General features: G+C 37.0%; 1 protein-coding gene across 1 annotated transcript in view; it reads left to right on the plus strand.

Annotated features, from left to right (window-relative positions):
- Positions 1-11,197, plus strand: part of rpgrip1 (RPGR interacting protein 1) — a 45,128-nt gene extending 33,931 nt beyond the window's left edge. The window contains exons 24-27 of the mRNA XM_079806800.1: positions 6,184-6,373; positions 8,372-8,456; positions 8,766-8,893; positions 8,983-11,197. Coding sequence (XP_079662926.1) covers positions 6,184-6,373; positions 8,372-8,456; positions 8,766-8,893; positions 8,983-9,203 — 624 coding nt within the window. The 3' untranslated portion in view covers positions 9,204-11,197. The remainder of the gene's footprint in view (positions 1-6,183; positions 6,374-8,371; positions 8,457-8,765; positions 8,894-8,982) is intronic.
- Positions 11,198-12,277: the final 1,080 nt, after the last annotated feature.

Below are 12,277 nucleotides of genomic sequence, written 5' to 3' on the forward strand. Positions count from 1 at the left end.
AATGTTTGTCAGGGTGTTGTCACAGTTTCTGTGAGATCTTTTCCTCAAGATTAGTGACTTTTATTGTTCAATTACTGAGGTGTGTAGCTCAGCTTTTGTCTTAGCACCAAAACCGACTCTTACAGACGGCCCCTGGCCCATTGGGACAAATTCAGATTAGTTCCCAAGGGGACATACTTGGACATTCCTTGTTTCCATATTTTGGATGTACTTTCCGAAGTGTTCATGGTGCTGATCCTGGAATTAACAGCACAAATCAATGAGTGCCGGAGTCAAGCAGTCACCTGAAATAACAACATTAAGACAGGCTGAACATGAAGATGAAAACACTGCTGAAATACACCTCAGTGGCACAGTCCCTTTAGATGTAGGCGTACTGTGCTGATTGGATGCTGTAGCAATTAGGCAGGATATCTATTATCCCGTTGGTCAGGTTTGTTTCCACCTGCCGATGATTGTGAGGGTTTTCAGTCTGTAGAATGACTTGTTGTCCCAAGTCAGTTGCGATAGTAAGCATGAGCAGAAAGTGTCAGTGGAAAGTGTCAAAGTGACACTTTGAGGAAACATCTGTGTCCTCCCCAGGATTCTTATCAATAGCTGACCCTTAGAGAAATCCTCGGTCACCTTCAAGCAGAAGGTTTGGTTTGCCGGGCAGGTCAGATCTCCATGGGTGAAGGAATCATTTCACTGATGATGCTCCATCCTGTGCTAGACACCTGAACAAATTCTGAATAACCATGCAATAATTGAACACCGATGACTTTGTGGTTATTGTGAGATGGAAAAAGAGAGTTGCTGGATAATCACAAGAACATCAAAATAACAACACATGATAAACTCCTGTCAGAAGTGCGAGTGGTAAAAACGGTCTCATTTCTCAGTGTCATATATTTAGTGAGCAAGTCTCATTTGCCCGCCAGATTCTTCAATACCATTAGTGATATTGAAGTGGAATTTATACATGGTCTGGATGAATTGAAGGAAGGGTATCAAAACCGTCAATAGAACAGTATATTTACCAGCAGTAATGCATAATTAAAATATATCACATAATTAAACATGGAAATACACAATTGGATAATTGCCATTATAAAATTGTTTGTATCAGTTGTTTTGAATGCAAATCATTATTCAATTCTTATGTTTCAATCAGATTCCTTAGAGAATGAGATTTACAGAAAAAGAGATTTAAAATCTTTAGTTAAACTTTTGTACTCATCTTCTGCGCATTTGATGTACAGGCGGAGTCACACTCAATGATGCAGATCTGACTGAGAATTGTTTACTTAATTTATAGAAATGCCTGCATCCCAGATCTAAGTCTTTAGATATATTTTATTGTCATTAGCCATATGTTGGAAACTAGGGGCCCTTCCAGTTTTCAACAATGCTAAGGACTGGACATATTAAACATTTTGTCCATCAGTTTACTGATCAATTAATTGTCCATTAATTAATGTGTGACAAAGCCATGCACATGTTTTATGCATCTTGCAGTGTTTACATACAGGAAGTTGACATGGCTGTAAGCCATAAAATTATTCAAACCAAATAAAAGGTAATTATGAAAATAAAATTGTTCAAACCAAATAAAAAGGGAATTATAAAAAATAATTCATTTTGTCCTGTATGTATGAAGATTAATAGTGTATGATAAATTTGCATTATGTGTATGATTTTGGCCTGGATAGTCCCATAATCTATGCCAGGAAAAATGTGTTGTGCGGGGATAGAATTAAGGATGTGTGTTGTGTATGGATGTGTATAGGAGATGGGTGGTGTCTATCCTACCATAATCTGTGTTGTATAATTTTATTCCAGTTTTCATACTGGGAAGCCATGTAACTATGTGTGCTGTGAAGTGTGAATGGCTTCATGAAGTCTCACCCATCTCCTAGATGTTAAGTTGTGTGTGTGTGTCCTGACTTCAGACCCAGTGGAATCTGGATCTGAAGGGTGGCAGCCATTCACCTGAAAGGAAAACAAGCACAGAGCGAAAATACAGTTTAATCTTGAACCTTTACACAAATTTAATTAAGATAGATGAGGCTATCTTATTTTTCTTTACTGGTCTTAGCCAGATAGATTGTTGTAGATGGCTTTAACCTGTTACGGTTTTATGCCATTAGGAGAAAATTTGTTGTAGTTTACAAAGACATGTATCATTATCTTGATCATGTTTCTGTGAAGAAAAGGTTAGATAAACTGATTTATAATGGTCAGATCTGACTACGTGTAAATGCAGTCAGACCAGTTGCACCTTAAGTTGCTGTTGCAGTTGTGTTTACACAATCTGCTGCATTGTGCTTTTATCACACCCAGGTCCCCTGGGGCAATCTCATTAAATGATGCTGTTTATACAAGTCAGATCTGTTGTTTAGAGCATTCGTCACCAGGTGTTTATGGTGTCATTTGAACTCTTGACCCTTTGGATCTCTGTGTGTCCCCTGTAGAGTGAATGCCTTTAGTTAACATAACACACAACTTTCATCACATTCCCAGTAAAATGACTTCCCCAATCAGGTTCCATGTAATCTGACGCACCCAGAGGGGAATTTGCTAACACTTGCGAGTTTCTTTGCAATGGAAAACTTGTACCTCCCCTTTCTCATTGGGTTGAGATCAATGAAATGTAAATTTTTAGGCCTTGCCTGAATTCAGCCTATTCAAGTTACAACAATCAGGTTACTCATTTAACTGGGCATTGTAATTTTTCTCATTTAAATTATTGCACAAATAGAAGGTACAGAAGTTCTTTCTCTTTAGGTTTTTTCCCTCTTCAGTTTCTTCCTTCACAATTCTTTCCTTAACCATTTATATTCTCCTTCCCATCATTTCAACACTAATAATGCTCTTGCCTCCCTACTTGCACATCCCATCTTTCTACATTCTAATCCTTCTCATACTTTCCCAACCTTCTTTCCTCTTCTAAATAATGCTGAATTTATCCTGAGATTAAAACCATTTCTGGCATTTATAATATAATTTACATTATAATCATAATATAAATCATATTATATTAAAATAGTATGAATTAAATAATCATTTTATTTGCTGGTCTCAAGAGGATCTCTGCTGAGTCATTTGTCCAGAATAATTTGTTATCATCTCACTGATCTTTAGATTGGCCCTGCAGCTGCTGCTGTGCTGGCCTGATCATTGGGTGCACAGCAATAAGACCAAACTGGACGCCAGTTATAAACTTAGTTGCTGTGAACGCTCAATAAACTGCAAACACTGAGAGCATAGACCAAATAATTGTTCAATTCAAAGATTTTTGTGACCACACAATATAGAATTGGGCACAATTTTCTTGTTTTGGGCTGAGAAGTTATCAATTGCATTCTTTGGGGAATCTATTTGCATATGAAAAGGAAGGTTTGACAAACACAGGTCTGATGGAGAAAGCCAAAGATTATCTTTGGTCTGTTAATTTTCTCAGTCTCTTCTGAGACATTAATAAACACACAAAAGTGCAGTGATTGCAAAGTCTGAAGTAAGACCATAGTAAAACGCTATATTTTATAAGACATTTATAATTGTGACATCAGACCTGAACCAGTTTTGTCCACCTTCACATTTTACACACAAAGGATTCCAGTGAGATCGTGTCAATGTTATTTTAGCTCATCTACTCACAAGATTTCATTCACAAGTTAACGTGACCATTTGTTCTTTTTCTTTGTCGCGTTGTTGCAGCAAAGCAAATTAACAAATGTAACTGGACATTTTCCTCAGAATTCAAGGTTTTAATTTACAGAGCTCTCTTGAGTACAGAAATAAAATTTCCTCTCTTGCTGCGTGTGCAAACAAGGAGAATTTTAAAGCAAGGGATATCATTTCTACTCTACGCTGTTGCTTTCATGTCCCTGATAAGCAATATGGTTGTCTTCTTTTCACGCCCCATCAGATTTATACAGTATTCAGTACTATACACTCCCAACATTTATAAAAGGCAAATAAGAATGGACTTACCATAACAGCTGAAGAAAGAGAAGAAGATCAAACCTCTCGCTTGTGGCATCCCAATATTTAGCTGAAAAGACACTCGCCGCCACCGGGAGATCACGTCGAGGTCACCAACTGTAAAACTCCATCCATTAGCCCAAAAACCGAAAACTAATGACGTGGTCAAAAGGAATTCTGCGTGTAAGCCTTTTCAGCCTTTCGGTGAAGTTCTTTTAATTTATTGATATCTCATTTTAAATCTGACTCCATTAATAATTTTATCTGACTCCAATTCTAAGTGACTCCATAAAGTGTGCTACATTTAGAGTTTATCAGCTGATTTTACGATTAGTCGCGATTTAATTTAGATCGTTGATTTTCTTTATATCTTCCTAGTTTTTATATTCGTTCATCGAGAGACCCTAAATCGCACAGAGACATGACGCGTCCGGTTCGCGCGCTCACGGACACAAAACGGTTACTTCTGTGATTAGTCAGAGGATGTAGGGTGAATATTTTACCTTTAAGTGGTTGCACATGCTCACTCAACAAAAAGTGTAATTTTAGTAATATCTACGGACTACAACTTGCTAACCCAGCGATAGTCAGAAATCGGAATATCGCGCACGCTGCGCTCCATGCTTCAGTCGTGGCGTCATCGGTGTGATCTATCATAACCCTAGATTTTGCGGTAATAAAGGACTCTACATCGATCCATACTAGAATAACGATTTCGGAACCATACAAGAGAAATCAAGGTTAACATTTATTTGGCCAGACAGGAAAAGTAAATACGTAAGCAAGAATCCATGGTACACAACTGATCAGCGTAAAAACATAAAACACAATTGCAAAGCAATATGAAAACAATTTAAAGGAGTCATCATGTCTGGCACATCTACATGCAGTTTGCACGGGGGGTCTGATTGCAGAATATTCCCCCAGAGAGTTAGAACATCCAGCCTTAAATACTCCAACCAGAACAAAAGGGCTGTAAATATTTGCAACACCCCCACCTGGTTTTGGGGGAGTGGATCAGATATCTTTGAAGAGACTACTCAAAGGAGAACTGAATTCTCATTAGTTTTCCAATCTTTCTAATACTACCAGTGACTGCAGTGAAACTGAGACCATTTTACCATTCGCACTGAGACCTTTAAAAAGACATCAAACATGAAAAGGATTAAACAATAGATTTACAAATAACATCATCACTGATATATCTGCATTTGGTGACTTGAAACCAGGACAAGGAGAGGGCAAAATGGGGAGGGGGGAGGAATGTTTGTCAGGGTGTTGTCACAGTTTCTGTGAGATCTTTTCCTCAAGATTAGTGACTTTTATTGTTCAATTACTGAGGTGTGTAGCTCAGCTTTTGTCTTAGCACCAAAACCGACTCTTACACCCCTAATTAATTTTCAACCAAAATCTTTACCACAAAATAATTCACTTTCAACCAAAATCCCTACCACGGTACAAGTCATTTACAACCAAAATCTTTATCACAATATAAGTCATTTTTAAACTAAATCTTTCCCAAGATACAAGTCATTTTAACACATTAAGGAATGACATCACATTATAGTCATTCTACCTGAAATCAGAGACACTACTAATTGAAATGAAACCTATACACTATATTTCTCAACATCCCTACTTAAATGACTGCTAATTAGAATTGGAAAATGTTAAACTCACATTTAAATCTAAATCTAATTACTAAACTAAATTAACTATATCAACTAAATTACTGATCTGCCCACATTTTCACTGTAGGATAATTGAAATGAACTGATGACATCACTGTTTTCTCCAGAGCGGCTGTACAGCCAATCAAATTCTGTTGCTTTATTTTCCTGTTTAACACTGTGAAGCTGCTTTGAAACAATCTGCATTGTAAAAAGCGCTATATAAATAAAGGTGACTTGACATCATTTTCTTTGACATCCAGCTATGTTTCAGACAGCCAATCATTATCTTCATTGATTTTTTTTTTTGAGTACTGTACACTGTCGCTTGGAAGAAATCTCTATTATCTAAATCACTTAATTACGTTTGAATGCTTAGGTGTTTGCCAGAGCATCAGAGCAATATTTCATGAAATCAAGCTGGCGTAGCTGAAACATTTGTTTTCATGTACGTGCATAGGGTATGTTCTTGCATCTGGTCTTAAATGGGAAGAGTCAGCTCTTTATTAACATTGTAAAATCTAACATTTGTCTTTGTGTCTTACAGGGAGACAGACTCAGAGTGGAAATCCTGTCACTCTCTTTTAACCCTTCTTCCAGTGTTGCACTTGACCATTCAGTGCACCAGGTGTATGTAGAATACCGCCTTCTAGGTATTCCCATGGAGACAACAGAAACGCCCATGTCCCTGCGTAAACCAATAGACGGGGAGGAAATACACTATAACTTTACACGAGGTAAGGTCACTGAAATTAAATGAATTACCTTTATGTGTCTTGATCGGATGCTCTTCCATGGTAAAAGCCTTGGTCCTAACCATCTGCTACCTTTAAAGGGTTAGTTCACCCAAAAATGAAAATTCTGTCATTAATTACTCACCCTCATGTCGTTCGACACCCGTAAGACCTCCGTTCATATTCGGAACACAAATGAAGATATTTTTTGTTGAAAGCTGATGGCTGAGAAAGGCAGATAGGCCTCCATTGGCATTCAGTACATTTACACTCCCAAGACCCATAAAAGCATGAGTCGTGGAGGCACACACGGAAGACAAGAACAAGTTGGATAAAGGTGTTATTTTGATTTTTTTTTGCGCACAAAAACTATTGTCGTCGCATCGTAAAATTATTGTAGAGCCACTGTGGTGAGATGGACTTTGTAACGACGTTTTAAGTGCCTTTTATGGGTCTTGGGAGTGTAAATGTACTGAATGCCAATGGAGGCCTATCTGAAGCCTTTCTCAGCCATCAGCTTTCAACAAAAAAATCTTCATTTGTGTTCCGAATATGAACGGAGGTCTTACGGGTGTCGAATGACATGAGGGTGAGTAATTAATGACAGAATTTTCATTTTTGGGTGAACTAAACCTTTAACATCACTCTGTGTAGCCCCACCCACACTGACGTCTCATTGGCCCAAACTTCCGTTCAACATGCAGTAGCTGTATATTAAACTGTTTAATTTAAACATCACATATGTTTTAATAGACTGTGATTTTTGAACTTTCAGCATGGAATAACAGAACACTCGATTAGGACAAACGGATAGCAGGTTTAGCATGATGTGCGGCAGATTTGAGTAGTAGGAATAAAAATGTCACTTACAAAGAGAGATGCTATTGACCCACCCTTGTAAAAATTAAATACACTTTAGCATACCTTTAAAAAGAGTGTTTATAACAGAAATAATAAACAATAAAAACTTATAAACAATAATACACAAAAATAATACAATAATACACAAAAACTATATTACAAACTGAATATTGTGTTTTTGGACACTGATTGCATGTTATTAGTTTTATAGTTTACATTTATATTAAACTCAATTAGCTTAACTTTAGAGTGTTTTTTTGACCACCTACTGAAGTAGGACTTATGTACATCCTTATATTTTGATTTAATAATTATTTCTGTTGTCTTTAAAATATGGTCAAAGTGTAAATCTGAATGTACTGCATTTATGGTAAACTAAATAATTGAATGTAATTTCTATTGAAGCTTATATGTACATTTACATTTATGCATTTAGCAGATGCTTTTATCCAAAGCGACTTACAATGGAATACAGGAAGCGATCCGTCATGAAGAGGCGAAGAAACACAGAAAGTGGCTGAAATACTACGTTTTGGACATTACTTAGAGTAGCATAAGCTAGAATAGGGAGGGAATAGAGGAAAATAGAATATATATATGTTGTATGAATTTAAATGTATTTACATATTATATTTACACATAATTACACACCTGTAAAGATGAAGCTCCAAATAAAATGTATTAACTTTTAAATGTAATATTAAATAACACAAGTTAAAATTCTAATCAATTGCTTAACATCTGCTTTAGTCACAAGTTTAGTGCAAGTCAACACATCATCAGAATGAATGTACTTTTTTAAAGCATGACAAAATATTATTAAGACGTAATTATTAAAAAGGCACTTTAAAATAAAACGTTACTTTTGACAGGATTGTAGTGCATTTTTTGTGCGCACATTGTGCACTTTGTTTCCAAAGTGTGTTAGGAAACATACTCACGAAAGTGATCTCTCTTTAAGTACACTTAAGTGGCCACTTATTTAATTTATATTAGGTCTATCTTATCTACAAGTACATTATATATATTGTAGGGCTGTCAATGTAACTTTAACTTGGTATGATACATTTTTTAAAAAGTGATAAAAACAAAACTAACACATAATCAACATAATGTATATGTTCCCTTATTTGTTGTCAGTTATTCATGTGGATTCATTGGAAGCAGCTCCTCTGAGACATTACCTCTACACCATGCTGGAAGGCACTGACCCCAACCAGGGCAGGTAAACAGAGAAAACATGATACTGATAGATGTAACAATCTTGGTCTCCTCTCCACCAATAAGCTGGTGTGTGGTGGGCGTTCTGGCGCAATATGGCTGCCGTCGCATCATCCAGGTGGATTCTGCACATTGGTGGTGGTTGAGGAGACCCACCCCCCTTCCATGTAAAGCGCTTTGAGTATCCAGAAAAGCGCTATATAAATGTAACAAATGATTAATTATTAATAATAGTAATTTCACATGGCAATAAAATGAAAGATTTATAAAGAAGATCTTCTAACCTCTAGGTGTCTTTCCTCCAATCATCTAGGTTAAAGTTCACAGTAGTCAGTGAGCCCATGAATGAGCAAGAAGAATGTGAAGATGTTGGCTATGCCTACTTAGATTTAAGAGAACTTCTTCTGACTGGAAATGATGTTATTGAAGAACAGATCAATGGTAATATTCAGCCATTTAAAGGAGATGAAAATATACTTGAAATATATGCATAAGAAATGCATGCATTAATATCTGTTTTTATCTTTCAGTTGTCAGTGCAGATGAAGAGCAGGATGTGGTTGGAAAGCTGAAAGTATCTGTCGATGCAGCACAGGCTCTGACTGGAATCTATCAGGAATATCATCAGATTGTGAAGAGGGATGGAAGAGAAACCAAAAACAGCACAGAGGAGGAGGAGGAAGAAGCGATACAGAAGAACAATGAGTTGCATGTGCTCGATTTTGAAGTTGATGAAGACAGTGATTTTTAACAAAGCTCTACAGTCGGAGGTTATGCACAAACCAGGCCAATTTTATAAGGAACATCACTGGATTTTTTTGTTTTTTTTTAACCTCCTCAAAAATGTTGCTCTTGTGACATTTTAACCTCATTCTCAACTCATACTCATTCTCAACTCATCAAAACATGGAAGTGGCTTCAGCCGCAAAAATGTCTTCACAACATAACACAACATATAACATATAACATAACATATCACATAACAACAAAACAATATAAAACATATATTTCATTTTTAAAAAAGGGACATTTTGGTGACCCCCCTGAATTAGACTCCACACTGACATTGCCTCATCAACACGACATCCTCAATAAACCCATCTCTGGCGTGATGACGCCAATCATTTGAATATTCCTATCTAATAATTGCCTCATTGACACCGCATCCTCAATAAACCCGTCTCTGGCGTGAAGACTCCGATTATTTGAATATTCCTATCTAATAATTGCCTCATCGACACTGCATCCTCAATTAACCTGTCTCTGGCGTGAGGACTCGGATCTTTTGAATATTCCTATCTAATAATTGCCTCATTAACATGGCATCCTCAATAAACCCGTCTCCAGCGTGATGACTCCAATCTTTCGAATATTCCGATCTAATATGACTTCTGACCTGTAATGTTGCCAGAATCATAATCATACACTGTTTGTTCGTTGGCCAGAGGAGAACTGGCACCCCGACTGAGCCTGGTTTCTCCCAAGTTTTTTTTTTCTCCTTTATGCCACCTGATGGAGTTTTGGTTCCTTGCCATTGTCGCCTTTGGCTTGGCTTGCTCAGTTGGGGGGCACTACATTTTCAACTAAATATTCAAATAAATGTTCAACTAAATTACTGATCTGGGGTGCGTTTCCCGTACAACGACGTAACTCACTGCTTAACTTCCATAGTACGATGCATCGTTGAAGAAATCAACTAGCTAGTTACGACTGTTTCCCGAAACTGTATTGTCGCAAATTTGTCGTTCAACCACGTTGGTTGATGATGTCACGCAGGTGGTGGAGTAATAACTTCTTTTAATGGATCTGTTTGAGGTTGAATTAATGCTAGATTTTTTGCTATAAATTATGAACGTCATCTGTGGAGTAATTCTAATTTTTCTCAGTTATTTAGCTTTATATCCAGATTCAATCATTGTCTCATCCTTACGTAGTAGAGCAAGCACATGCGGCATGCGCACTCTTTAAAAACGGTGCTTTAAATCTCTTGACAAACTAAAAGATGTTAATGACATTTGTTTGTATTATAAATAATGTCAGCTTGCTTATTTTGCTCAAGATAAGGATTTATGAAGTCCACATGTCCTGCAAACAAGAAACTATGCTTCTAACCACAGGTCGAGAGCTGTCGTTCCAACCACACAACTTTGCGATGCTGTTTGCGAACGTTCGTTGGAACTATGGTTTCGGGAAACACTGACTCGTTGAACTATGCTGCTAACGACGGAACTTGCGACCATAGTTGGCTAACGCCTCTTTCGGGAAATGCACCCCTGCCTGCATTGTCACTATATGATAATTGAAATGAGCTGATGACATCACCGTTCACACCAGAGCGTCTGTACAGCCGAGTCAAATTATATTGCATTATTTTCCTTTTTAACACTGTGAAGCTGCTTTTAAACAATCGGCGTTGTAAAAAGCGCTATATGAATAAAGGTGACTTGACTTGACTTGGTGGTGCAGGATAAAAATATCTAGACTTGAATATGTGGCTGGTACAAATAGGGAAGTTAATTGATTTCCCTTTCCCTCATGAGCTGATAATTGTGTTCCATTCTACTTTACTGAAAGCAGAAGAATGGTGCTTAATTGTGAAGTTTGAAGCAGATGGTAGAACCACCATTTTATTTGGATATATTGTATGCTTGTAATTAAATTTATATAGTTTATTTGAAATCCTTTGGATTGGTTTCCAGCTGTTTCACTCTTGAATCATCGTCATGAATGATAAACTACTCAGGTAAATAGGCTTGTGTTTGTCTGATTTACGCAACATCAGTCAGCAGTCCATAGTATGCTGACCGTATGTTTTCAAAGAAGGCAGGCAAATGAAAATAATTTAGCAGCAAGTTCTACAATAGCCAGGAATATGGCAAGAGCTGTAGTAGGAGATTCTACCAATGTCTGGTTTTCTCATTCTCATTGACAGTGGAGTGATACGAGTTCTTGTGTCCAGTCTAAAATGGGCAAAAAAGCCATTCAGTCATCTTGGTCATCTAAGGCATGGTCAAGTATTCAGGGTGGAACTCACATGTGTGTGGCAATGTTTTTCACGTTCACATACTCTCGACCAGCATCATGATTGGATCGAGTACAGTTTGTGTTCAATCAACAACCAGTCATTGTGCTCCAATGGTGTGTGCCAGCTTCATCATATAATTTCATAAACCTTAAAATATAGTGTGTTCCCTTGAAAACAGCAGCCTGGGTATGATAAAAGATTTTTATTTTGGTGTATTATAGGCGGTCTTTAGCTCAGCCTCTCCAGACTGTTGTGAACAAACTTCCTTTTGTGGAAAATGAGCTGCCTCTGGCTCTGTCAATTGGTTTAGTCAACATTTTTCACACTTTTATATAGGGTATTAATAGTGCAAAGCCCATCCAAATGGCCCATTGACAGTTTCCAATAGAGCGGGTGAAGGTGTCCTGTGCGTTCTGTCTTTTCAGTGTGGCAAAGTAATTTAATTCCAATTAAACTTTTTTTATGATTCCATTTTATCACAACTTCGAATTTAGGTTAAAAAACTAATTGACTATTGGTAATTTGTGTAATAGTTTAACTACACATTTGATTATTCTATTATTCGATTATTCTCTTTTTTCAAATTACACTCATTCATTCAGGTTCCTATAACACTTTTGAGTCTTGAACCAGACGAATATACGGATCTCAAAATCACAAACTCATCAGTCTTGGTCATTAGACAGAGGCAATTGACTAATACCTTTAGATGCCGCACCATGCTTGGTTATTTTTAAAAGTATGCTATTAGTCCCCATAGTTCACCCAAAAAATGAAAATTCTGTCATAATTTACTCATG

The sequence above is a fragment of the Gobio gobio genome, assembly GCF_949357685.1.
Source record: "Gobio gobio genome assembly, chromosome: 23".
In the NCBI taxonomy this organism is placed as follows: domain Eukaryota; kingdom Metazoa; phylum Chordata; class Actinopteri; order Cypriniformes; family Gobionidae; genus Gobio; species Gobio gobio.